General features: G+C 43.1%; 1 protein-coding gene across 5 annotated transcripts; it reads right to left on the reverse strand.

Moving 5' to 3' along the window:
- Positions 1-26,694, reverse strand: FERRY3 (FERRY endosomal RAB5 effector complex subunit 3; the record flags this gene model as incomplete). 5 transcript variants are annotated; one of them, XM_083440807.1, is made up of 15 exons in its annotated part: positions 1-478; positions 1,349-1,416; positions 2,876-2,933; positions 10,566-10,768; positions 12,316-12,390; positions 12,698-12,826; positions 13,687-13,884; positions 15,670-15,776; positions 16,746-16,864; positions 16,945-17,044; positions 18,323-18,504; positions 21,297-21,442; positions 22,556-22,745; positions 25,955-26,055; positions 26,565-26,680. In XM_083440807.1, the coding sequence occupies 13 exons, from the start codon at positions 22,731-22,733 to the stop codon at positions 386-388; spliced, it is 1,656 nt and encodes a 551-aa protein (XP_083296933.1). In that variant the 3' UTR covers positions 1-385. The 5 variants fall into 5 exon arrangements, with proteins under 5 accessions (XP_083296933.1, XP_083296930.1, XP_083296932.1 ...); XM_083440804.1 differs by having other exon boundaries at positions 25,955-25,994; positions 26,552-26,680; XM_083440806.1 differs by lacking the exon at positions 25,955-26,055 and having other exon boundaries at positions 26,565-26,694.
- Positions 26,695-26,702: the final 8 nt, after the last annotated feature.

Below are 26,702 nucleotides of genomic sequence, written 5' to 3' on the forward strand. Positions count from 1 at the left end.
ATTGTTTATATCTCTTTGACAATATTTATGTACAGGAAAATACATTACGGCTTGACCCAGAGCTCCACTGTTGTATTTCACACATCAATTAGGCTTCTACCACACTCCCTACTGCCCCCCTCCCCACTGCTTCTGAAGCTTGGAGGACCCAAAACATCCCATAATATGGTGAGAAGGCATGCAGACAAAAGTGACGGGCGGGAAAACAACAAACCAATGCACTTCGCCTCGTGCAAGCTTTAAAGTATGTCTTGAATCCCAGCTTTTTCAAGAAATTTGCACCACAATCACATTCAGGTGGTTATCATTAAGGAGGGGATGATTAATGTATTAAAATGGATCCAGTGTTATATATATCTTTCCTTTTCCGAGTATTTGATGGCACTCAGTGTTTGGATGTCAGAGTGAGCGTAGATGAGACACGGAAAATCTGTGGCAACATATTACTCAGCTGATAAAACATTTCTTCAGAAATACTCTGTAATAAAAAGGAAGAGAGCCAAAGAATAAATATGTTTCAGCTCAAACACAATTTAAGCCTCTGAGCTTTCCTTGCAACTTTTACATTTTTATTTATTTAATTTATATCCAGCTCTTCCTCCCGAAAGAGCTTCATAAGGGCACCCTACACATCAGGTGGGAGACGGAATTTCCAACTATTCAGATTCATCCCAGCAATCAATAAAACACGCCTCTCATTTCACAAAATAAACTGTTTATTTTATACAAACAGCTATTTTACAAAATGTGTGAATCTATGCCACATATTTGCAAAGTTCTGCTTATCAGCTACAAATAGCCACTTAATTATATTTTTATCCCTCCCTCCCTCCAAGCAGCTCAGGGCAACATATACGATGACCACCCCAATTTATCTGTACAATGAACCTGTAAGCTGGGATATAAACTAGGTTGTTCCAAAGCTGAACTGAGATTCGAATCCAGGGCAGGCATTCCATCTGATAAACCACACTAATTTTTTTTTAAATACTAACAAAACCATGGGTTTGGTAGGTGCCTTTTGGCATAAAGTTGATAGATTTTAATTTTATTTTTAAAAAAAATAACAACACTCAGGGCAATCTATGAACCATTTCTGTAGAGCTGAGCCCAGAGACCTATGAGACCAGGAATGCATTGGATGAAACAGCATAACAAAATTAATACACATTTTATGACAGTATGCTATTGTCATAATATGTGTATTAATTTTGTTATGCTGTTTCATCCAATGCATTCCTGGTCTCATATGTCTCTGGTCTTAGCTCTACACATTTCTGTTCTAGAACCTATCAAATTTTCTGTTCTAGAACATAACAAAATTTAAAGTGTGTCTTCATTAACTTACCTGCGGTACCAGGAATTGAACCGTCCGAGAAATCCCTCCATCCCATGAAGCCATTTCCATCATGAATCCTGGAAGGAATTCAAAAACACAGTGACCCTGTAAGTCATGGCTCCAACCAGGACTGTATACAATAGAACCTGGCTTCTGTGATTAAGCCACCTGGCTGATCAAAGCCAGTTAGGCGCTCCCAGTTTTCTACAACAGCTTCACATCACAACATGAAAGGAACTGGCTTGAGTCAAGAGTACAAGCTTTTGCCCAAGTTCCACCTAAAGGAGTGCAGACTTTCAGTGGTTCTGCTAGTACAATTCAATGTGGAATAGAACTGGAAAGGAACATCCTGGGAAGAGGAATTCCTATCTCCCCACACTACATTGTCCACAACCCCAAAAGCAAGGACATGTTGCTTTTCATACAAGGCTTGGCTGGGACTGGAAGCAGCCTGCATTTCTTAGTCCAGAGAAACAACTCAACATGGTCTTACCTAATGTATTATTATTACCGTATTTTTCGCTCTAGAGGACGCACCGGACCATAGGACGCACCAGACCATAGGAGGAGGAGAACAGGAAAAAAAAAATCTCCCCCTCTCTGCTCAGTGCCCTTTCAGCGAAGCGGCAGGAGAAACGGAGCCCCTTCCATTTCTCCTCCCACTTTGCTGAAGGGGTGCTGCGCAGAGAGGGAAAACTGTGCAGCACCTCTCCAGCGAAGCGAAGTCTGGAGAGCAAGAGGGATTGGTGTGCACAGACCCCTCTCGCTCTCCAGGCTTCAGACGGCCATCCGCAAGCCTTTGGAGGCAGCGGGAACTCCTACCGCGCTCCAAAGGCTTGCGGATAGCTGCCTGAAGCCCCAGAAGCGCAGCCTTTGAAGCCTCCGCAGAGCAGCGGGGTGCCTTCACCCCACTGCCCTGTGGAGGCTTTGCGCAGCGCGCCGTCTCCCTGTTCTGGCTTTGGGCTTAGCCGCGCAGCCTGCATTCGCTCTATAGGACGCACACACGTTTCCCCTTAATTTTTGGAGGGGAAAAGGTGCGTCCTATAGAGCGAAAAATACGGTAGATCATACAGTTTCTTCTATGTTTATGGTGTCTATCTGGTATTCTCAATGGGAAGGCCCAAAGAGTTTGTTCTGGTCTTGAAAAGCTCAATAAGACAAAGAGCTCTTGGCATAGTGGATTTTATGATGGATACTCCATTCAGAAGAAAATAATAATATTGATATGCAGTGTGGTTCAGTCTGCAATTCCACACACATCGGCATAGTAGTTAAGTCTAGTTTTCAAACAGTTCAGAAATCTCTACTTTAGTTGAACATACAAAGTTGTCTCATGCTGATTTAGTCTAGTCTAGTGCTATCAAAGGTCTCAGGTCTTTCTGAACTGTACTATTTGAGCTTTGTAACCAGACACACCAGGGATTGGACCTGGAACTTTTTGCTTGCAATGCATGTGCTCACTGAGTTAAGGCTGTTCCCATTACTCTTGAAATTGGCACTTCCAAAAAATGTAGAATATGACTGTGCACTACTAACCTTTAACACACTTAAATACAAGCTCTGCCCTTTTCAGACACCAGGATATAGTCATTTCCTTAAAATAAAAAACAAAAATTAAAATTGATTAATTATCAATTAAATAGCGGGGGTTTATACAGTGGTACCTCGGGTTAAGTACTTAATTTGTTCCGGAGCTCCGTTCTTAACCTGAAACTGTTCTTAACCTGAAGCACCATTTTAGGTAATGGGGCCTCCCACTGCTGCCGCACCACTGGAGCACGCTTTCTGTTCTTATCCTGAAGCAAAGTTCTTAACCAGAGGTACTATTTCTGGGTTAGCAGAGTCTGTAACCTGAAGCGTATGTAACCTGGAGCGTATGTAACCCGAGGTAGCACTGTATACAGATCAAGACACTCAGCAAATGACTCAAATAAGCCATGCAACAAGTTAACTGTTTTTCTGTTTGGTCACCATTTCTTCATTCATTCAACTTCAATATATAAAATTTATGGAATATACGGTTGCTATGTTCACTCAATCCCCTCCCCAAACCACTGCCTGTTGCTTGCCCTCCCCCAATATCTTTATTTATGCAAGTTTCATTTCATTTAACAGTGAGACAATGGGCAATGGGACCAAGTCTCTAGAAGGTCTGTGGGTTTGCACTTTCTAGAGGTCTTCAAGAAGAGGCTGGACAGCCACCTTGAAGATGATCTAGTTCTATCAAGTGGGAGTTGCACTACATGGCCTAAAAGATCCTCTCCGACTCAGATTCTATTATGCCACATTAAATCTGCTCCCCTGCTATGCACTATGTCATCATACTGCGAAAGCACATTAAGGGTCCCAATCATTTCATAAGTCTGCTAATAAATAAGCTCTGTAAATTCATTCTTGGGTTCTCAAAATACACCAATTTATATCAGCTAATGACTGCGTTTATCTTGCTGCTTTATCAGTTACCATCGGTGCTTTTTACTGGTTTTTGTTTTACGTTGTATTTTTGACATTATTCACTTAGCCACCTTGAGGACCTAGTATAAAGTCAAAGCTTACATTTGATAAAATAAATAACTGTTAAATTCAGTTTAAATTTCAGACTCATTGTTTGGAAGCAGCCAAATCTGTCCCACCATGTCCTACAAGGATAGCAAGACTAAAATACCTAGATTCAGTGAACATGTATAAAATACAGACTGAAGGTAAAACCACAAAACATCTTGTAAACTGGAAACATTTAGAATCAATTTTCTCATGATGCAAATCCTCAACGTCTGTTTACTTAGCCCTCGGGGTTATGTAATATATGAATCAGAAAGAGTAGCAAGGGATAACGGAATACAGATATAGGGATTTTTCAGGCTTAGCGGAAGAAATACTAGATCTGCATTGTAATTTCATCTGCCCACATGCTCTCTTGCTCACATGCAACGTGGGTGTTTGCCGGTGGTTTTGATCTGCGTCTTGGCGAAGATAAAAACCAGACTCTAAAAAGGAAGGTCCTGTTATTCTGAAGGGAAATTAGCAGCACATTTGGCAGTCAGTGAGGTTACGAGATGATGCCATAAAAGGCTTTCTGGAAGAAACAGGATGTGACACTCGGATGATGACTGCTTTGGATGACAACGTGTGTACTTGTCATTTTGGGTATGCACAGAATAAAAATAAGCCGGGGCACAGAGAACAGCACAGAATTTAAATCTATAAAATTAATCTTCTCAGAACAGCACCGTTTGTTTATCTTATTTAACAAAATTTATACACCGCTGGATTGTAAGAAAAGCTCTCAGTAGTTTACAAGAAATCTGAGAATTGTAAATAAAAATCAGGCAAAAACAAGTCTGAACATTAAAAAAAAATTCAAATTAACAATAGACTAAAGAGAGGTTAAAACAAGGTAACGTCAATGGACAGGCTGTCAATGGACAGGCTTGTCTAAACAATAATGTTTTAACAACTGGCAAAAAGTACAACAAAGGCACCTGCCTGAAGTCAAGGGGGAAGGAGATCCAAAGTACAGGTGCTGCCACAATGAAAGAATGATTTGTGAGTTGAGGACCCTAACCCGCGTAGTGGAGAAGCAATGGACATGGACACAAGTATTTTAGGTTAACGGGCTGAAAAAGGCCACAACTTTCATTGGTTACAGCATGTGAGTGTTATTGGCTTAGGCACTGGATCAAACTACAGTGGTACCCCACAAGACGAATGCCTCGCAAGACGGAAAACCCGCTAGACGAAAGGGTTTTCCGTTTTCCGATGCGCTTCGCAGGACGAATTTCCCTATGGGCTTGCTTCGCAAGACGAAAATGTCTTGCGAGTCTTGAGATTTTTTTCCACTCCCCACCCCCTTTTTCTAAGCCGCTAAACCGCTAATAGCCTTTTAGCAGCTAATCCGCTAATCCCTTAAACCTTTAATAGCCACTAATAGCCGCTAAACCGCTAATAGGGTTGCTTCGCAAGATGAAAAAACCGCTAGACGAAGAGACTAGCGGAACGAATTAATTTCGTCTTGCGAGGCACCACTGTACCTATATTCGACCCCACCTGCGCAGCGGGGGGTCATCTGAAGGTTAACAACCAGTGGGAGGAGCTTGTTGATGCAAATACAACTGGAAGCTTCCCCTGATGTTACCGGGGGTCATGCCGTGGCCCTAGCCACCAGCAAGGGAATCGGACAGGATCCACGACCGCCGGATTCCTTTAACGGAATACCCAAAATGGGGCGGGGTAGGTGATGGCCACCCCCCACCCCCCAACACATATTCCAGTGCATAACCACCAAAATCGGAAAAGTTGTGATGAATTGCTACGAGGTAGGCAATTCAGTAGTGATGTATGGAAGTGAGAGCTGGACCATAAAGAAGGCTGATTGCCGAAGAATGGATGCTTTTGAATTATGCTGCTGGAGGAGACTCTTAAGAGTCCCATGGACTGGAAGAAGATCAAACCTATCCATTCTTAAGGAAATCAGCCCTGAGTGCTCACTGGAAGGACAGATCCTGAAGCTGAGGCTCCACTACTATGGCCACCTCATGAGAAGAGAAGACTCCCTGGAAAAGACCCTGATGTTGGGAAAGATGGAGGGCACAAGGAGAAGGGGACGACAGAGGACGAGATGGTTGGACAGATGGTTGGACAGTGTTCTCGAAGCTACCAGCATGAGCTTGACCAAACTGCGGGAGGCAAAGGAAAACAGGAGTGCCTGGTGTGCTCTGGTCCATGGGGTAAAGAAGAGTCGAACACGACTAAACGACTAAACAACAACAGGCAAAAAAGCAAGAGGCTGGTGCCAATTTAGCCAATGGACAAAAACTCCTACCAGGCCCCCTGGGCAACCAACCAAGGTCCATAGCAAGGTCAAGAGCATAAACCTAGCCTAAAGGGTGGGTGAGCCGACGTCTTCCAGAAAGCAGAATGAGGTGCGGAGGCTGCCGCGGCCACTTGAATGCAGCTAAACCCCGCCCCCAGGCCAACCCTATTGGCTGGCCCACTGCAGGGCGGGGCAGCAGCCGGGGAGATGATGCAGGGGGCCAAACACGCCCCCCTGCCAACGCAGGAACGGTTCCCCCTCACAACACCTCCCCTCTGGGAAGAGAAGCTTTCTTACAAGTGAGGAATGAGCATTATGTGGCACTTGCAGCCGCTGCACAGAGGGAGTTACAAGCTCCAATGGCCACGGGGCTAGGGCCAATGGAACTCATTCCTCTGCGCCTCGTTTCCCCCTCAGTTGAAGGGCCATTGGATATACCGCCAGGTGAAAGCGCCACCATGTTCTGGCCCTCAAACCACTCCTGGGCGATGTATCAATACCTAGTCAAGGTGCTCTGATGGTGTTTCCTGCTTGGCAGGGGGTTGGACTCGATGGCCCTTGTGGTCTCTTCCAACTCTATGATTTTATGATTCTACTACTGTATCTTGCTTGTGGCCTACTGGGGGGTCCTGAGTTGCTGAAAAGTGCTGGAGGCTGCTGCTCTGTAGACATTTGTGCAGGCAAGGGGAGTTACAGACATGCGCACCCAAGAAAGACATGGGCCTGATCATGAACCAGGTGGAACGGCTCTATGGGTCATGGGCAGGCTGTGATCCAAGTCCACTTCCCTGAATACAGTCCGTTGAGCAGGGAAAGGAAGAGGAAGGAGAAAGAGGGGAAGCCCGCCCTTCTTCGTTTTTTAGCTAAACAAGCTGAAAAAAACGTTTAGGAAAGGAAAGGTCGAAAAGGGTGGGAGGAAGCTGCCGCTCCAAATGGGGGGAGGTTGGAAGATCTGGAGGGCAGTTGGGTGGAGAGGGGCTTCAGAGGAGTGGAAAGAAATGTAGAAGAAGCGAGAACTAAGAGCAGGGGTTGGCAACCTAAGGCCGATGGGCCACAAACAGCCCATGGGGGTCATTTAACCGGCCCATGGACCCCGCCTCCCATTCGGGGACCCCCGCTACCGGCTTGGTCGCCTCCCGTGTTCCACGCTAAACCGGTGCAGAGCACAGCAGGAACCGCCTTCCGTGATGCTGACCGGCTTCCCATTGGCTGCAGGAAGCTCCTGCAGCCAATAGGAAGCTGCGCACACCTCCTCCGCACTGGAAGGAGTTCCGGAAATAGCATTTGCGCATGTGCGCACACCCACACTCTGGCCTACCGCGGCTTCTGTGGGACCGTGAACTGGCCCAAGCCACAAAAACTTTGTTGACCCCTGACCAAGAGTGATGAGAATGCCTCAGGTGGGAGCAAAAGCTGATTAGGAGACACCCATTTCCTGCCTGTCCACTAGGTGGAGCTGGAGCCCAACCCAGTGACCCTATCATGCAGGAGGAATGATAGGGTCCTCTCTAGCAATGCAATTAGAACCTCCTCCTTAATGGCACCCATTCTATGGACTCCCATTGATTCCCAGGCCTGGAACTGCTGATATTATCCAAGAGTCTAAAAGCATTGTGATCCAATATCAGGGTGAGTGGAGACATCCCTGGGTGAAAACCAAATTCCCCTCCTTCCACACCAAAAGAGTTGTTCTTAAGGAGGGGTCACAATTTCCCCCAGTTTCTCTGGAGGGCCCCCAGCATTCTGATATGCATTTTCACATATCACACGCATGGGCATATGTCAGTAGGCTAACAGAGAAATCCCATTTTCGAGTACAGTCATACCTCTTGTTACGTCAGTCTCTGGTTGCGTTATTTCAGGATACGAACTTCCGGGTTTCACCCCAGGCGCGTATGCGCAGAAGCGGCACTCTAGTTGTGGACTTTTTGGGGTGCGAACGGCACCCTGGAATGGATTGAGTCCGTAACTAGAGGTACCACTGTATTCTTGTGAATACTGGTGACATTTTTTCTTAGGATCATGATGCAACATACTGCCAGATAAAAGCCAATGAACACTTGGGAATTGTGTGTTTGTTGAATAGAAAAGTTGCCATCTATTAATAATCACGCCAATCACAATACTGGAATGAGCACACAGCACAAAATCCTATTAATAAACCGGAGAGGGCAGGGATTATCAAGCCCTAATAAGTCAATCAGAATCGATTCTAGATTCTGACTGTGCCCAGAGCTATTTCCTCGCAGGATGTGCCTACCGAGCGACAGAACACACCATATTTTGCAGAGCCCCATGAATGTGTGTACTACCTTTCCCGCCCCGACCTGGCCACAGTGATCCATGCGACGGTCACCTCCAGGCCTGACTACTGTAATTCGCTCTACGTGGGGCTGCCCTTGAAGCTGTCCCAGAAACTCCAGCGGGTACAGAATGCTGCAGTGAGGCTCCTCATGGGGTCTCTGCCATGGGAGAATATTCACCCAGTGCTTTTCCAGCTGCACTGGCTCCCAGTGGAGTACAGGTTCAGATTTAAGGTGCTGCTTTTGACCTTTAAAGCCCTTCACGGCCTAGGACCCTCGTACCTACGGGACCGCCTCTCCCGGTATGCCCCACGGAGGACCTTAAGGTCCATAAATGGCAACACCCTAAAGGTCCTGGGCCCTAAGGAAGTTAGATTAGCCTCAACCAGAGCCAGGGCTTTTTCAACACTGGCTCTGGCCTGGTGGAACGCTCTGTCTCATGAGACCAGGGCCCTGCGAGATCTGATTTCTTTCCGCAGGGCCTGTAAGACAGAGTTGTTCCGCCTGGCCTTTGGCTTGGAGTCAATTTGATTCCCTCCCCCTCTTTCTTTTTTCCTTTCTCCTCCTGTGATGAGGCTGCATTTTAATATTTTAATGTTTCAATATTTTAATTGTTGTATTTTAATCTTGTTTTTAAGTTGTATTCATTCAACTTGTTTTTATTATTGCTTGTTAGCCGCCCTGAGCCCGGCCTTGGCTGGGAAGGGTGGGGTATAAATAAAAATTATTATTATTATTATTTCTAGCTAGGCTAGCTACCCTAAGCAAGCAGGGAGAGGGAGGCAGAATACCAGTGAACAAAATGTGACTATTTTACTTATGTTCCTACTCCATTTGGGATGGGAGAAAAAATAATTGTGGGAGAGAGTGCTTGCTCCTCCTCCCATTTTTAACATAGGTTTTCAAACGGTGTTGAGAACTTCTTAAAATGATGGAGTCAAGCAGCAGCAAGGAGGCCTGAAGTATGTGTTTGTGGTGATGGGGTGGGGTGGGGTGGGGTGTAGCTTTGAAGCTGAGCTCCAAAGCCTTTTTAAAAGCTCCTTGAAGTTTTCCAGAAGGCAGCTTGCTTTTATAGCTGTATTTTTTGAGGAAATAAAGAATTTTTCTTTGGATACTGCAAAAAACCCCACACACCTCACAATGGTTTTAAAACTGAAACTCTTCACCTGTATACTTTTTAAAAAAGCAATATAGTATGGTTTGAGAACACTGCTGCACTGTGGAATCTTGTTAAATATAGAGGCTTTTCAGTAGCAAGGGAGATGCACTCTGTGTATGCCCATGACCTTTATTTCTGAAGATCACAGTTCCCAATTAGGTTTTTCACATTATATCCTGTAAACTGCTTTTCTACTCCAGGAACCTTTAGACTCCTAGGTCTTTATTCACTGTGGGTCGATGCCCACCACTTTAGGAAACTAGCAGGTCTAGACTAGCAGGGTTAGCCACAATACAGTCATACCTTGGGTTAAATTTGCTTCAAGTTGAGCGCGTTTGAGTTGCGCTCCACGGCAACCCGGAAGTAACGGAGCGCGTAACTTCTGGGTTTCGCCCCTTGTGCATGCGCAGACGCTCAAAATTACATCACGCACATGCACAGAAAAGCGATGCGCGTGCGTGCAGACATGCCATCGCTAGATACGTTTACCTCTAGATGCGAATAGGGCTCCGGAATGGATCCCATTCGTATCTAGAGGTACCACTGTACAGTGGTGCCCCGCAAGACGAATGCCTCGCAAGACGGAAAACCCGCTAGACGAAAGGGTTTTCCGTTTTCCGATGCGCTTCGCAGGACGAATTTCCCTATGGGCTTGCTTCGCAAGACGAAAATGTCTTGCGAATCTTGAGGGTTTTTTTCGCTCCCCACCCCCTTTTTCTAAGCCGCCAAACCGCTAATAGCCTTTTAGCAGCTAATCCGCTAATCCCTTAAGCCTTTAATAGCCACTAATAGTTGCTAAACTGCTAATAGCGCTAATCCGCTAATAGGGTTGCTTCGCAAGACGAAAAAACCGCTAGACGAAGAGACTCGCGGAACGAATTAATTTCGTCTTGCGAGGCACCACTGTATTGTTAAACAGGAAAAAGCAGTCACTAGTGATAAGTTGCTTACCTCAGACATATCGTGTACCAGCAGAAGAGGAATACTAACTGTGGTGATGTCATGTGTGCAACACACTTTGAGGATATTTCGTAGGCCCATTATTGCAGGATCGCGGGCAGTAATATTACCTGACCTCACATTATCATCCACACAGAGGTGAAAAGTAACATGAATCTCAGACAGATTGGAATGACGGGTGATGTAAAATTCTCCTAAGGGAAAAATGTCATAATAGGTTTAGTGATAAATTTAAAACCAAACCTATGAAAGGATTAAAATGTCGGAAAGTATTTTAGCATTACATCCCAATTCTGGATATCAGATGTGTTCTATTAGGTAAGAATTAAATATAGTTCATGTTGTTTTTTGGCAAGCTTACATGGCAAAGTGTAAAAAGGTACCCCATGCTATTTAACATTTACATGTGTGGACAAATAGAACATAGTCAAAACAAGGCAGTGGACCCGTGGACTTACAAATTCATTTGAGATTGTAACTTCTTGACTGTGAAACACAATTTTACTCCTTTGGCAGTTTCTACTGAGAAAGATATTATAAGTTGGACCACTCTCAAGTTATATTGGCTTGGGCATATAGCAGCCTTGAAAACAATGATTCTGCCAAAGTTTATGTTTTTATTCTAAATTCTTCCCAGGTATATATCTGATTCTACTTTTAAAAAGTGGCAGAATATTTTTGAATCCTTTAGTGAACAGCGTAAGAGATTTGGAATGTCATTAGTCTTTATTCTGACTCCTGTCAACTATTACAAGTACTGACATGTAATGCTAAAAATTCCTGTGTGTTTCAATGGAAACGACACGCTTTCATCCCTGCCTTTTTGCCTTGCCATCTCTGCTTCACTTTAAAAACTCTTTCCTAAGTCTGACACGACACGGAAAAAGCTCAGTCCTTTTACATCTTCACTTCTACTTTTTAAAAAACCTAAATTTTTAAACCCCAGAGAACTACTCTCAGTTCTCTGGTTTGGAAGGAAAAGGGCACCACACAGTAGAAAGATTTATTTGACGAATCAAACAAATTTTAGCTAAAATTCTGGATTCCTTACTATAAGGTATAAAAGTTTCCTGGTTTCAGAAAGCCCAAGTCTTCTCTGTCAGTTATGGTCCTCCTCAATCTCTGACAATGTTTGAAAGTCTATGAGAGACACTACCTTAGAGAAATAAGGGGGCGATTGTGGAAATTTATAAAATGTTGCTGCATTTCCAATACCCAGACTGCCCTGAATCTTGTCAGCTACGAGAGGACATAAATATTAAAATTACTGAAGCTGAATGGAAAGCTATGTGATCTCGACCTCATTTACACTCTATCTCTGTTAAAGTACAGGAGACTAGTCTGATGGCACGGGACTCCAATTCACCTGAATTAAATTCATTGGAGTCTCTCTGCATATTGTTGGTGGGTTTGTCAGGTTAAGGAAGTGCTTTTTCACCTGTGGATCTGCCAGAGTGGCAGATTTTTGGAAGATAGTATTTACCCAAATCACACAGCAACCTATTAAACCAGATCCTTTGTTAGCTCTTCTTCCCTTTGTGCTTCAAGATGACACAAATCATTCTTTAATTCACAGAGACCTGAATTGCCTAGCACTGGAAAACTCTGGGGTGCCTTTCAGTTAAAGCATATTTGGCAACTAGCTTTGAATGATAAATTGACACAGGAATTTAAAAAAGACTGCAATATGAACTCTAGCAAGGAACGCATCTTACTGAACAAACTACATAACTAAACATACCAGGCAAAATATTTGATAGGTTTTGTTCTATGTTCTTAGATTTATCTTCATTGCCATTGTTTCTGTTTCCTGAATCTGTAGATTATATAAAAAAAATAATAGTACATCACATGTAACTGAATGTATCTTGGTTATATATTATGTCACACAAGGAAAGATCAAATTATTTTCTACACAAACAAGGAAGAAGCGACTGGAACATTTATAACTCAAGCAGCAGCGACCAATTGAAACTTGAGAATTAAAACAAAAATTCTGTGTGCAGAAATGTATTCTTAAATAACACTTTTGAAATGTTTATTTTCCTCATTTTTACTGGAAAGGACACTAGAAATCGCTTTCAGTTTATATTTGAAGGAAAGCAACTACAACTTGTACTGACCGTGCAGTCTCTTGGATTTACTGCTGCGTTGTGCCCTGGCATAAAGTACAACCTGCTGAACAACTTCAAGTTGCTCCTGAATCCCAGGGAAGTGGAAGTCTGTGCACTCCTGGCAAACTGTTGCAAAATCTGGAATAAAGGAAAGAAAGATCGCAGATCTCAGTGGAGAAGAACTGGTTTATGAGCCAGAAGTTCACATGATTGAATACTTTTCTGTGTAAAAACATCCCCTTCACATAGAAGACTAGGTGTTGGGGAAAGGTTCTATTTTTTAAAAAATAATATTTATTAAATATTTTATAATTATAAAAAGAAAAACAATAAAGAAAAACAATACATAAATTCAACAAACAATACATCAACAATGAAAAAAAATACAATACAACATAAAAAAAAAACATTTACACACACATCCAAATTTTATATCTATATCTTTCATTTGCTTATTTCCTCGACTTCCTCGCACCTCCCTTTTTTGTATTCTAGTTCAAATTAGCTGGTTCAACAAATCCTTTCCCACTTCTTCAATTTTTTCCCCTATAATTTATCCTAACACAATTTAACTTTAAATTTTCCACTTTAACACATTAACAGTTAATATTCATATAATTCTTAATAACACTTCTGCTAAAACCATGTAGCTTCATTCCAATATTCTTCTAACATTCATTAATTTAGGTTCTAGCATGCAGGAGGGCTTCGATTTAAATTAAAAACCAATGATTTAAAACCAGCAAGGAAAAAAGGGTGCAAACCTGACTACTGAATAGTGTTAATTTACAGCTAAACAGAATGTTATTTATCCCATTTTTCATTCTTACAAGTGGGCCTTACAACTATTTGTCTGTGTGATGCACTTCATTATATCAAATGAGAGGTGGCTGTCAAATGATCAATTATATGTTAGTTCGGGCAAAAAAAGGAAGTAGTTTTATAACTCTTCACCTGAACTCAACAGGAAGAAATCCAATTCAATGAGGATGACTTACCTCTTTTGATCCCACTGTATGAACTGATGCGATTATCCACTAACAAGACCAGGCCACAAAGAGAAGTTGAATAAAGCGATAGTGCCGTTTGAAGCCTGTGGAGTTTGACTCCACTGCGGTGATGGCGCTTGTGCTTGCAGAAATCCAGCATATCTGCCCTCAGCAGTCTCAAGTTATGCATCGTTTTCAATTGGGCTCCTAGGCAGGAGGAAAAAATAAGATGTGTGTGCGAGAGACAGGGAGTGGGAGAAGGACCAAAAGGAGCTCAAATCGCCTCAGGAAAAGTGAATTATATAAGCATGTCCAGCTAATCTGACTTTACTGCTAAAGCTAATCTAAAACACACTGTAAAACCAGTTATCTGATCCCACATATAGAGGGAGCAATAGCAAAGATCAGAGCTATACTGTAGGTCTCAGTTTAAAGATGTTTAACTACTGTTAGCTTTTAATATCTAACCACACACATTCTCTCCCCAAAGGTGAACATGCTGGTGTGGTTGCTCGAGAGCAAACAGGCAAGACTCCAACCTGTCTTTTCCAGGCTTTATTATTAATACAAACTATTTACAGTGCAGGGACGCGGGTGGCGCTGTGGGTTAAAGCCTCAGCGCCTAGGGCTTGCCGATCGAAAGGTCGGCGGTTCAAATCCCTGCGGTGGGGTGCGCTCCCGTCGTTCGGTCCCAGCGCCTGCCCACCTAGCAGTTCGAAAGCACCCCTGGGTGCAAGTAGATAAATAGGGACCGCTTACTAGCGGGAAGGTAAACGGCGTTTCCGTGTGCGGCTCTGGCTCGCCAGAGCAGCTGGCCACGTGACCCGGAAGTGTCTTCGGACAGCGCTGGCCCTTGGCCTCTTTGAGTGAGATGGGCGCACAACCCTAGAGTCTGTCAAGACTGGCCCGTACGGGCAGGGGTACCTTTACCTTTTATTTACAGTGCAGAGCGTCACAAATCCATGTCCGCTTAGACGCTAGCAGAATCTGGGCGTGGCCGGTCCTTGTACCTCCCCCAGTATAACAGTCATGTGACCCCCATCCTTCTCCTCCCCTCTCTGCGCCCAGACCTCCTGCGCAGAGAGGGCGCTAGCAAAAGGGGGACTTGCCTCCTCTCCAGTTTGCTCAGGCTCGGTGTTGAGGCTCTCCCTTGCATCTTCTGATCCCTGCGCCCCCTCCCCACTGGAGGTGGGGATTCCCTCCTCACCAGAGGAGGAACTGCTTCGCAAGATCTTCGGAGGCTCCCTGTAACACAAGTGCCCTTCCACCTCTCGCCTCTGAGCTGATGGCAGTTCCCTGACAATATATATTCTCTTAGTAACTTGTGAAAGAACAGACATGTGTAGTGAAATAAGCCCAGTAGACTCACCCCAGTTCAGAATAGAAATTTACTTAACCATAGTGCAGCAATGTCCTTGTGAAGGCCAAGGACACCAGTTCAGAGAGAGATCAGCAGCAAGTCTGCTAATGTTGAAGCAATATCAAGCAACTCAATAAATAGCCGAGGTGGGTGGAATACAAACATATCTAGAAAACAATAATCTGACTTCAGGGGAAATCAGACAGTTTTAGTATCTGTCTATTTGAAATAAACCCATTTTGGGTCCATTTGCATTTAGAAAATCATTTGGCCTATCAGAGAAGACACATTAGTCATCACTGATGCGATTTTCAAAATGAATTACTTTTGCTGGTGCACAAAACTTGCTTTACACTAAGTAAACTTAGTGATGGAATATCTGCACTTGGCACAACCTTTTTCATAAGTTGTAATCAATACCAGCCAAGCTTTCCAATGAATGTTTACTCACTGATGTGGTTACCAAGATAGGTTTAGATCACAACTTAAGACATGTTTCAAATTTTGGTAATTTGTGGCCTGTATGTGTGTTAAGCCATTGAATATGGATATGTGGACAAACATGTTCAATCTGGAAATGAATGAAAACGTGGCTGTGAGAAAAAGCTCTGGACGTTCAATCCTTCACTTACCCAGATGAATAGTGAAACTTTCTTCCAGCTGTCTCTGGTCTTCAAAAAGCCTCCCATTGCCTTCTGCAGATTCTCTCCACTGATTGGGTTGGACATTTATTTCATCACTGAAATTTTTAAAAAAGGAAATTACGCCAGACTAAGCTTTCTGTCCCCTACTGCCTCCGTATTTATAATTTGACAGGAACAGGCATTTTACCCTAACCACGTGAACGGCAGCAGCTTCAAGGGCAGAGCTACAGAGAGCCCGTGTGGTGTAGCAGTTCAGAGTATTGGACTAGGATCTGGGAGACCAATGTTTAAATCCCCACAAAACCGTAATTGCTTGCTGGATGATCCTGAACCAAACGCTGCCCTTCAGCCGAACCTACCTCACAGGGTTGTTGCAATGACAAAATGGGTAGGGGAAGGGCTGTGCTCACCCCTTTGAGCACTTTGTTAAAACAAACAGCGTAGCACAGAGAAACTTAGCCAACAGGCAACCAGCTGCCACCTTCATATTTAGCTCCCTGGTGCTGATCTTGCAACACAAGCAGACCCCTTTGTTGTGACAGAGTAAAATCCTATTGGGGGCTCTCCCACCTCCTGTGTGCTTTTAGTCTACATTAGGGTGTGGATTTTCTACACTAAAATAAAATAACAGTTCCATAAATTAATCCAGGACTAGATTCAACATTTGGCCAGAAAGCCACTTCCGACCTAGAAGGAGGTGGGGTTGCGGGCTTCACCCTCCCACCATGGGCGTGGGGGCTGGCTCTCAACCTCCGCGTGACTGAGGGAATCCCGATCGCATCATCCCCTGGCCAGCCAATTGGCTGGCCTGGGGGGCGTGGCCTGCTCCATTTAACGCAGGGGTGGCCTGGGATCTCCCTCTTTGCCGCTTCCAGCTGCCCCAGTTCCATAAATTAATCCAGTTATGAAATTAACAGTTTCATAAATTAATCCAGGACTAGATTCAACATTTGGCCAGAAGAAGCGACGGACCCCAACATCCCTAATCTGCTCCTTCTAATTAGTAACTAACAGATATAATCCCTAATCAGTAATTTAAGAAGAAGACTAAGAAAGGAGGGTACCCGAGAGTGGTGCCGGGGTTTTTCAGATCCTCATGAAGCTTTACCACCCATTCCTGATACTCCTGTTTCTGGATGGCTGTAGTTTGCTTCAGTTCATTGTTCCACTTGTTCTCCAAAGCCTAAAAGGAGACGTTGAGTCAGCCAATTGATTAACAACAAATGAGCTGCCCAATTTATTTAAATCAGGTACTTCATTTACCTGCTGGGATTCAAAGTGTTGTGCTGCCAGCATGTTTACGTCTTGATCCGATAGTGACTTCCCTAGTTCTTGCATCACCTTATCCATTTCAGCACCTTGCCTACAATAAAAATCTAGTCAGGAATATTTTGTTTGTTTGTAAAAAATAGATATGCATCACAATTTGGCCCTGACAAGAGACTCCCCCCCCCCCCGGCACCATAAACATGTCAATAGAAGAAAAGCTGAGAATAAATATCTCAAAAACAGCATCTTGAAGAAGAGCATAAAAGACAATCAGCACTAAAAACCATTAAAGGCTTGGTGGAATGAAAACAACAAAGCGCGGGGAAGTCAAATTTCCCTGGGGGGAGAGTTCGCGACAGGGTTTCTGCCACCAGAAAAGGTTTGTTTCCTCTCACTGCCATTATGTAAGCTGCTCTCCAGATGTTTGGAACTGCAACAGCCAGCATCGCCAGATGATGGGACAGAGCAGTTTACATGCTGCAATATTCATTTAGCATAGGCTTTCTTCCTTTCTTTGAAAAGGTAGGGAGGTTTACAGAGCCCAGGAAGCAAATCTGACAAGTTTAAAAGCTCTCTCTTCCCAGCGGGGAAAACTGGGCACAGAAAGAGCTTTTAAGCTGTCTACCTTGCGTGAATTTTATTTGTGCAGTATCAGCTGCCCAGCCACCAAGTGTGTGAAGCTGAGATCGCACAAGTTAAATGTGTGAAATAGTGACCTGCCCCCATGAAGTGTTTCCAGAAAATTCCATACTACACAGCTAGGGGCCAGGATCCAAAGAACTATGACCCTAAAACTGGTTCTATCCACTTCAGTGTGGTGTAGTGGTTAAGAGCGGTAGTCTCGTAATCTGGGAAACCGGGTTCGCGTCTCCGCTCCTCCACATGCAGCTGCTGGGTGACCTTGGGCCAGTCACACTTCTCTGAAGTCTCTCAGCCCCACTCACCTCACAGAGTGTTTGTTGTGGGGGAGGAAGGGAAAGGAGAATGTTAGCCGCTTTGAGACTCCTTAAAGGGAGTGAAAGGCGGGATATCAAATCCAAACTCTTCTTCTTCTTCATAAGGAGGCTTATTAAGACCCTTACATGACCATTACTTTTAAGTTTGTAAAGGTCTGCAGATTTGTTTTTAATCAACAGTGTCACACACATTCAACTCTATGGCAAAGGGAAACTTCAAAAACTGTCTTCGGCGGGAACAGTACATTAAAAAAGGAGGTGCATTAAAAGAAGAAAATCAACTGTCTGTGCTTCGGTTCCTGACAGTATTTAAATCTCTGGTAGTTCTTTAGAGAAATAACACAAACCAGATTATTTTCTTCTCTCTTTATAATAATTTTAGGACTAACAGAAAATGCCAGGTTTAAAAAAATTACCTTTCTCGTAATTTTTTCAGTTCCACATCTCTTTCACTTATCAGTTCGGAGATGCTGACAAAATAATTGTGTTCCAGATTTAACAGAGTTTCAGAAGCAGGAGAATGGATAAGATCATGATAGACATCTGCAAAATCTTCATCCCAGCTGGGGTCTTCAGGTCTTGCATATTCCAATGTTGCCTGGAAAATTATAAAATGATGATAATGTGAACATGAAAACTCGATTTTTTTTTTAATTGTTATACTGATTGGTTGGCAGTGGGACATTTTTGTTTTGATAAAATTTGTGGGTTTTCCCTTGAAGATTTTGCCTCCATGGTTCAGAATCCACGTGCTGACAACTGCAGCCATAACTAGCAAACTGGTGATCTCTCCCACATTCATTCTTGTATAGCAACTGTCAATAACTCAAATAAAGCGTTTTTTTATGCTCCAACAAGATGCGAAGCACAAAAAAGGCACATTTTGCCAACTGGCCCAAAAAGGTTGGTGATCCCTGATTTGGGCCATAGTTTCCCAAGAGGTGTCACATAGTTTTAAGATGCTGATCTCAGGTAATCCGTCAAAAAGGGGCTTTGATTCAGATCTATGATTCTTAATTTGGAAGTTGATGCTAATAGTCCCTGGAGAAACAAGATTTATGAAAGGAAATCTGTGAGAACTTGAATTTGATCGGGGGACACCGTGGCAGAATCAACTCTATGTAAACTTTTCAGAAATTCCTATTAGCTGATATTTGACTCCGCTGGTTGAACCAGATTGATCCAATGGCTAACGACAGCTGCTGGGTATGTGCCTCAACAACAGCAGATATGTATCACATTTATTGGGCATGCCCTAAGTTACAGGATTTCTGAAAATTAATGTGAGATACAAGACAGCTACAATTCACTATTCGATTCAGTATCTTACTATTTGGCTATGTATGATTTATATAAGGTTATGAAGATATGAAAATGATTGATGAGCATATGCCAGTTAGAAGCACTGCCAACCAGAATCTGAGAACACACACCAATCACCCCCTGTAGGTTTTCATTCCATTGTTCTGCATTGTTTCAACTTTTAAACTCCTGTTGAAAATGTTTCTATTCCATCAGGCTTATTTAGGCAATTAAGAATACATCTTTCTACAACAGTTAGCTGATTTCTCATTTTAACTATTTTATATGTTACTTTTATTGCATGGGTTTTATGTACAATTGTTGTAAACCACTCTTGATTTATTTTTTTAAGGAATAACGGTATATAAATATTTTTACAAATGAATATAAATAATCACACAGAGGTACAAAAAATTATTCAGTATCATTCTTCCTTTTAAACCCCATTTGTTTTGAATAATTAATGATGTTCTGTGTTTATAAGAATCTTTAGAAAAGACAGTAAGATAACTTTAAAATGTTCTTTATCTGCATTAAAGATTGTGAACAGTATGTTAAATAATTTCAATGGCTCATACTGTCAGTGTTTAACAGTACTTTCCTAGCACAAGTGATTTTATCGATCAATGCAAACTTAATGCAATACGGTAGATTACAGATGTAATCAAATTATGTTTGTTGGTGTACCACATACCTTTAAACAGATAGGAGTGGGGCACTTCAGCCCACCAGGTGCTTCTGAACTATAACTCCCATCAGTCCCAGAAAGAAAAAAACAGTACCACCCATCTTTTTTATCTGTAAATAACTTAAATCCATTCATGTGCTACCAACTACAGTAGAACAGCCTCTACTTGGGCCCGATCCAAGCTGCGACTGCGGCAAACCCGGAAGTAAATACAGTGGTGCCTCGCAAGACGAAATTAATCCGTTCCGCGAGTCTCTTCGTCTAGCGGTTTTTTCGTCTTGCGAAGCAACCCTATTAGCGGATTAGCGGCTATTAAAGGCTTAAGGGATTAGCTGCTAAAAGGCTATTAGCAGCTTAGCGCCTTAGAAAAAGGGGGTGGGGAGTGAAAAAACCCCTCAAGAATCGCAAGACATTTTCATCTTGCGAAGCAAGCCCATAGAGAAATTCGTCCTGCGAAGCACCTCTGAAAACGGAAAACCCTTTCGTCTAGCGGGTTTTCCGTCTTGCGAGGCATTCGTCTTGCGGGGCACCACTGTACCGGGTTTGCCGCAATTTGCGCACCCGCAGAAGTGGCCGCTGCCGTCTGCACATGCGCAGAAGCGCACTGCCACCGAATGCGCCTGAACACAACGGCACTTCTACCAGCGACCTGGATCGACTTACAGACGGACCTCCGTAACTGATTACGTCCGTAAGTAGAGGTTCCACTGTACTTAAAGATTCTGAGCAAGCACACACAATTCTTAAGTATCTAATATATAATGCATTAATAACATTTTTGCCAGTGTTTGTTACAAAAGGAAAAAAGCAAACAAACTAAAAAGCAATTCATGTACAGTGGTACCTCAGGTTAAGTACTTAATTCGTTCCGGAGGTCCGTACTTAACCTGAAACTGTTCTTAACCTGAAGCACCACTTTAGCTAATGGGGCCTCCTGCTGCTGCACCGCCGGAGCCCGATTTCTGTTCTCATCCTGAAGCAAAGTTCTTAACCTGAAGCACTATTTCTGGGTTAGCAGAGTCTGTAACCTGAAGCGTATGTAACCTGAAGCATATGTAACCTGAGGTACCACTGTAATAGCAGAAAAAGGAAGGCATAAGCCAAAGATGAAAACTCAACCAGCCTTCGAGCAATAATTAGTTGGTAATGCCTTGCGAAGTAGTTTATGTTCAAATTAACCATCATTTCTTAGAGCCAGAGAAGGGAGGAAGGCAAATAACTGAACAATGGAAAAGCAAACTCATTCTCTGAGCATGGATCCTGATGGAGCCAAATCAACAGTAGCTGGTTTATGTATTTCTAATCAGAGAGTGAAATATCCAGTAAAGAATGAGTATGCTACAAAAATAAGTTCCAGCATCATCTTCTGAAGCATATATAATGCTATGGAGACTTCTTACCTCAGTGTAAGTTTTGGCCCAAGCATTTGCCAGTTGGTGTAAATCTACTTTGCCAGACTTTACAGCTTCCAGGGCTGCTTCTGCTTCTTCGTCATGATCTTTTATGGATTCCTCCTCAATGAATCTATTCAGGGATTCTTTTAAATCTGAAATAATGGCAGGTTTTTTGGGGGCCATCCATCAACTGAAATGCTTATCTCATTAATTTACAGTCATTATAAAGGGTAAATTCAATTTTTAATGGTTACTAAGAGGACATACATAGGAAAGGTTGTAAGTTCCACACATTTAGTGTTCAAATCCCTCATATACGATTTAATATTTTTATGCATTACAGTTTGGTGGTCTGCTTCACAGGTGGAGGGGTCATTACCACAGCAGAAAGAAGGGAGGAGGAAGAGTTCAGAGAAGGGAGGGAAGGAAGGAAAGCCCCCCCCCGTCTGTTTAAAGAGGGGAGGAAAGCTGAGATCAAAATTAAAGCAAATTATCTGAGATCAAAATTAAAGCAAAAATTAAAGGCAGAGTTAAAGGAAAAAACCAAGCACAAGGGAGTAGAACTCTAACAAATGCCAGTCCCTTATCTCTGTCTTGGGCTAAACACAGTGCAATTCATCACATGAATGTATCCCATGCCATCCAGATAATATGTCTATAAAGCACACAGTTTATTAGCCACTGTGGCAAACAATGCCCCTTTTAAAGTGATTATTCCATTATTTTAAGTGATCACAGTATCTTGTGGGTCATTTTATCCAAATGATGTGACTGAATACGCAACAGGAGTTTCGCCCCCGCCCTTGGATCTGCAGGGCAAAATCAGCAGCTATGAGTTATAGCCTCAACTTCCCTACATCCAAAAACAGAGTTTTGCATGTGCAATGGGCCACCTATGTACCGTATTTTTTGCTCTATAAGACTCACTTTTTCACTCCTAAAAAGTAAGGGGAAATGTGTGTGCATCTTATGGAGCGACTGCAGGCTGCGCAGCTATCCCAGAAGCCAGAACAGCAAGAGGGATTGCTGCTTTCACTGCGCAGCGATCCCTCTTGCTGTTCTGGCTTCTGAGATTCAGAATATTTTTTTCTTGTTTTCCTCCTCCAAAAACTAGGTGCGTCTTGTGGTCTGGTGCGTCCTATAGAGCGAAAAATACGGTATCTCCCTCCGATGTCTGGCATTATGTGAAATCCAAGTTCTTTAGAGGCCCTATGCAACTGTGAGAAAGTCTATGTATGATGGTATGGTATAGAATAAATCCTTACCATTTTCTATGAAGCATGGCAAGTTGTAAGGCCGCATCAGATGTCTATGCAAATTGGTAGCACTTTCTTGCACTGGGAATTTCAGAGGAACTGTAAGCACAAAATGTTGGTTTCCAGCCCTGAACTCATACAGAAACCCTCTCTCCTTACTACAGATTGTTCCTTGGTCACCCTTCATTTCAAAGGCTTCCTGCATCAAAGCAAAAGGAGAATGCTATTACTGTTATATCTTTACACAAACACACAGAAAGAGAGCCAATAAGTGAATTTTTAAAAAGTAAAAAAAAAGGAGATTGAAGACATTCACATTTGTTAAAAAATAAGGTATTTTCTTATTTTATTCACCCTGCAGAAATTAATATTGCAGTAAATAAGATTTGCCAGATGTTCCCTGTACTAAAACAGGACACATTCACAGAATAGCACCACTGTTGTTTATTTTTAAAGTGGTGTGTTTTTTGTTTGTTCGTTTGTTTTAATTTTCCAGTTAAAAAATGAAGTTTACAAACAAAGTACAGACAGATACCATTTTAGGCACATCTAATATGTGTGTGACCCTGAACACGTGCATTGCACTGAACCTGGAAGTTACCCAAAGAGTCACAAAAAAGGGATGGACTGAGGTTTTGCAACTTCCTTCACACACTCCTTCAAGGAATCAAGGAAGGCAAACATCATAACAGAATTAAAACTTCTCCAAAATAGTTTAAAACAACCTTCCGAGAAAGATTTTAGTATCTTAGAGGAGAGAACAACTAGCTACTATTTTGAATAGAAACATTTCTGTTAGGGGTGAGAATACACGACAACATTTTGTTGTAAGCCCCATTTCTAATACAGTGGTGCCTCGCAAGACGAAATTAATTCGTTCTGCGAGTTTTTTCGTTCTGCGAGTTTTTTCGTCTTGCGAAGCACCACTGTGTATTGACGGTTTCCCATAGGAATGCATTGGTGGTTTTTAAAAAAAGGCACAAGACGTTCCGTCTTGCGAAGCAAGCCCATAGGGAAATCCGTCTTGCGAAGCAACTCAGAAAACGGAAAACTCTTTCGTCTTGCGAGTTTTTCGTCTTCCGAGGCATTCGTCTTGCGAGGTACCACTGTACATATAAAACCACTTCAACACACATAGTTTTATGTGTTTCTTTAAGCCTTTCAAATAGCTTCTGAAGTTAAATACATTTTAGGAAATATGTCCAAGCTCAAGAGGTTGCTTGGGCAGGCCTGTTTGGACAGGGTGTTTTACAACAGGGCTGCTGCATCTTAAGACCCCAATTTTTGGTGACCTCATCTTTTAAACATATGGAACCTGAAGCAGGGTTGATGGCTCCAGCATACTGGGGGGAGCAGGGTGCATGTAGAAGAAAGTGTATTGGCATCCACAGCCTACAGTGTTTAGAAGATGGGCTGGCTTCAGTTTTATGTAGCTTACAATATATATAAATTTAAACAAAAAAGCCACCCAACAGCCCCCTCACAATAAAACACATTACTTTACAGTGGTACCTCGCAAGACGAATGCCTCGGAAGATGAAAAACTCACAAGACGAAAGAGTTTTTCGTTTTCTGAGTTGCTTCGCAAGACGGATTTCCCTATGGGCTTGCTTCGCAAGACGAAACGTCTTGCGCCTTTTTTTAAAAACTGCCAATGCATTCCTATGGGAAACCGTCAATACACATTGGTACTTCGCAAGACAAAAAAACTCGTAGAACGAAAAAGCTCGCAGAACAAATTAATTTCATCTTGCGAGGCACCACTGTATTATTAGTAGTAGTACTGTAACTCTCCCCCCCATACACAATATTTTACATTTCAGAAACCAACTGACAACTGAATTAAGTTTGCTTATGGTCTATCCTGGCCAGAATCATTCACAAGAAAAGTAGCAGCTGCTTAGTGGGCTACTAGGAACCTGCCGGCAAGAGATCCACCAGCAGGAACCCTCCACGCTCCCAATACCACACAGGGCATTGTATATATTGGTCTGTGTCCCGAAAGAAGCTTATGGGTGAAGAGGGCTGTCACTGGCAGCAATTCTTCTGAATGGTCATTTGCTGGAGACCCCTGGTGGGGGAGAGAGGGAAGGCTCTTCCCAAGGGTCCCCCGTGGTCATCAGGTTGGCGCTTGTGAGAAGAGGGTGGTGGGCTAGAGGGGCCTCCCTTTGGCCTGATCCTGCAGGGGTTCTTCTCATGGGTTTATGGTGGGGAAAACAGGAGGGCATCCCCAATAAAATATCTGAGGACGTTGCTATTTAAGTAGGGTTGGATTTAGGTTTGATGAGCCCCTAAGCTATTGGAGGTAACGGGGCCCTTTATATGTCCAGCTGTGTCATCAACGAATTGTGGCTCTTTTTTGTGTTGAATATATGCAGTATATGGCAATTTATGGACCTAATAGGTATTTAAAGCCATTTGCACATAACAAAATATGTATTTTATCAAAGTAATTGTTGAAATACATTTAAGAAGTATATTAATAGTGGGACGCGGGTGGCGCTGCAGATCAGCCTAGGGCGTGCCGATCAGAAGGTCAGCAGTTCGAATCCCCGCAATGGAATGAGCTCCTGTTGCTCGGTCCCAGCTCCTGCCCACCTAGCAGTTTGAAAGCACATCAGTGCAAGTAGATAAATAGGTACCACTCTGGCGGGAAAGTCAACGGCGTTTCTGTGCGCTGCTCTGGTTCACCAGAAGCGGCTTAGTCATGCTGGCCACATGATTTGGAAACTGTCTGCAGACAAATGCCAGCTCCCTCAGCCTATAGAGCGAGATGAGCGCCGCAACCCCAGAGTCATCCACAACTGGACCTAACAGTCAGGGGTCCCTTTACCTTTTATAGTATTAGTGAAATAATTATTAAGCTCTAACTTGATTTTTTATTCATAACAAACTTAATAATGCAAACACATTGGCATTTCGCAATAACAAAAGTTCCTATAGAAATGAGCAAACCAGAGATATTTTAGGGAGCAGGCTAGCAGGCGGGGCCCATTGCTTACATCACAGGAGCCTACACAACACACAAACACTGTTGCTGTGCTTCCCCCCCCTTTATATTTTTTAGGGCCCCCCAAGAGAGTGGGGCCCTAAGCTATAGCTTCTTTAGCTTATACGTAAATCCGGCACAGGGGGCGACCCATCTTGCGCTCAATTGTGCAGGGCGGGGCTTGCCTGGGCCCCCAAATATTTTATTCAAGTTCGTCTCCCCTGCCTGCAGGGGGAACCAGATGCGGTTCCTGGCTTCCTCCTTCACAACACGCGTTTATAACACCCAAAACTGCAGGCATTCCTCGGGTTCTTTTTCCTTTCGGACAAGCGAAGTTTCGTCTAAGCAAAGAGTCTCCCTCCCACAACTGCTGCTTGAATTTTAATAGCCAAGTAATGGAAAACACAAGAACTACCAACTGTGGAAGAATGGCAGATGAAGATGATGGACTTTATGGAGCTGGAAGAATCCGCAACCAGAAAGAAGAGGAATATCAAGAAGATTGGAAGAAATCGAAAGACTATTTGAATAAATATTGTAATGTTAAAAATTACTTGAAAGTACCAATTAAGCCTAGGATTAAATTAATATTTAATTAAATAAATGAGATCTATAGTGTTAAGTGAATACATTTGATTATAATTAGAATATTGTTTGTGAATAATGATGTTGGAAAACTGCTACATCCAGTTACAAGGAAATTCAGATGGGAAGGACTAGAGGAAGTCAAGCAATATGTTTATGAGGTTGGAAGTTTAACTGATTAATCAATTTGTATTGTTCAAATTTTTTTGTAGCTATTTGTTGTATTTGTTTTATATATCCCTTGTTCTTTTTAAATTTTTCTTTCATTTGTTTTACAGTATGTGTCATATGTGTAAGAAACTTAATAAACATTATTGGGGGGAGGGGAAAGAGTCTCCCTCCCCCCCTCCCTCCCCAACCCGGCCTTCGCCTGAGGCGACACGGAAGCAGCCCGTTAGTCCGCGTTTGCCTTGGAGAACGCAAGGAAAAACCCCACAAACTCACCCGCTCCTGAACCCGCTCGCTGCCCTCCTTCGGCGGAATGCCCCTTTCCCACGAGACGCGAGTCCCCGCGTCGGCCAGGACACGCCCCGCCCACTTTTCTGCCCCCGCAACCTTCTCCTCACGGGAGAGAGAGCGCGA

Source organism: Podarcis tiliguerta, assembly GCF_965153285.1.
Source record: "Podarcis tiliguerta genome assembly, chromosome: 5".
Lineage (NCBI taxonomy): Eukaryota > Metazoa > Chordata > Lepidosauria > Squamata > Lacertidae > Podarcis > Podarcis tiliguerta.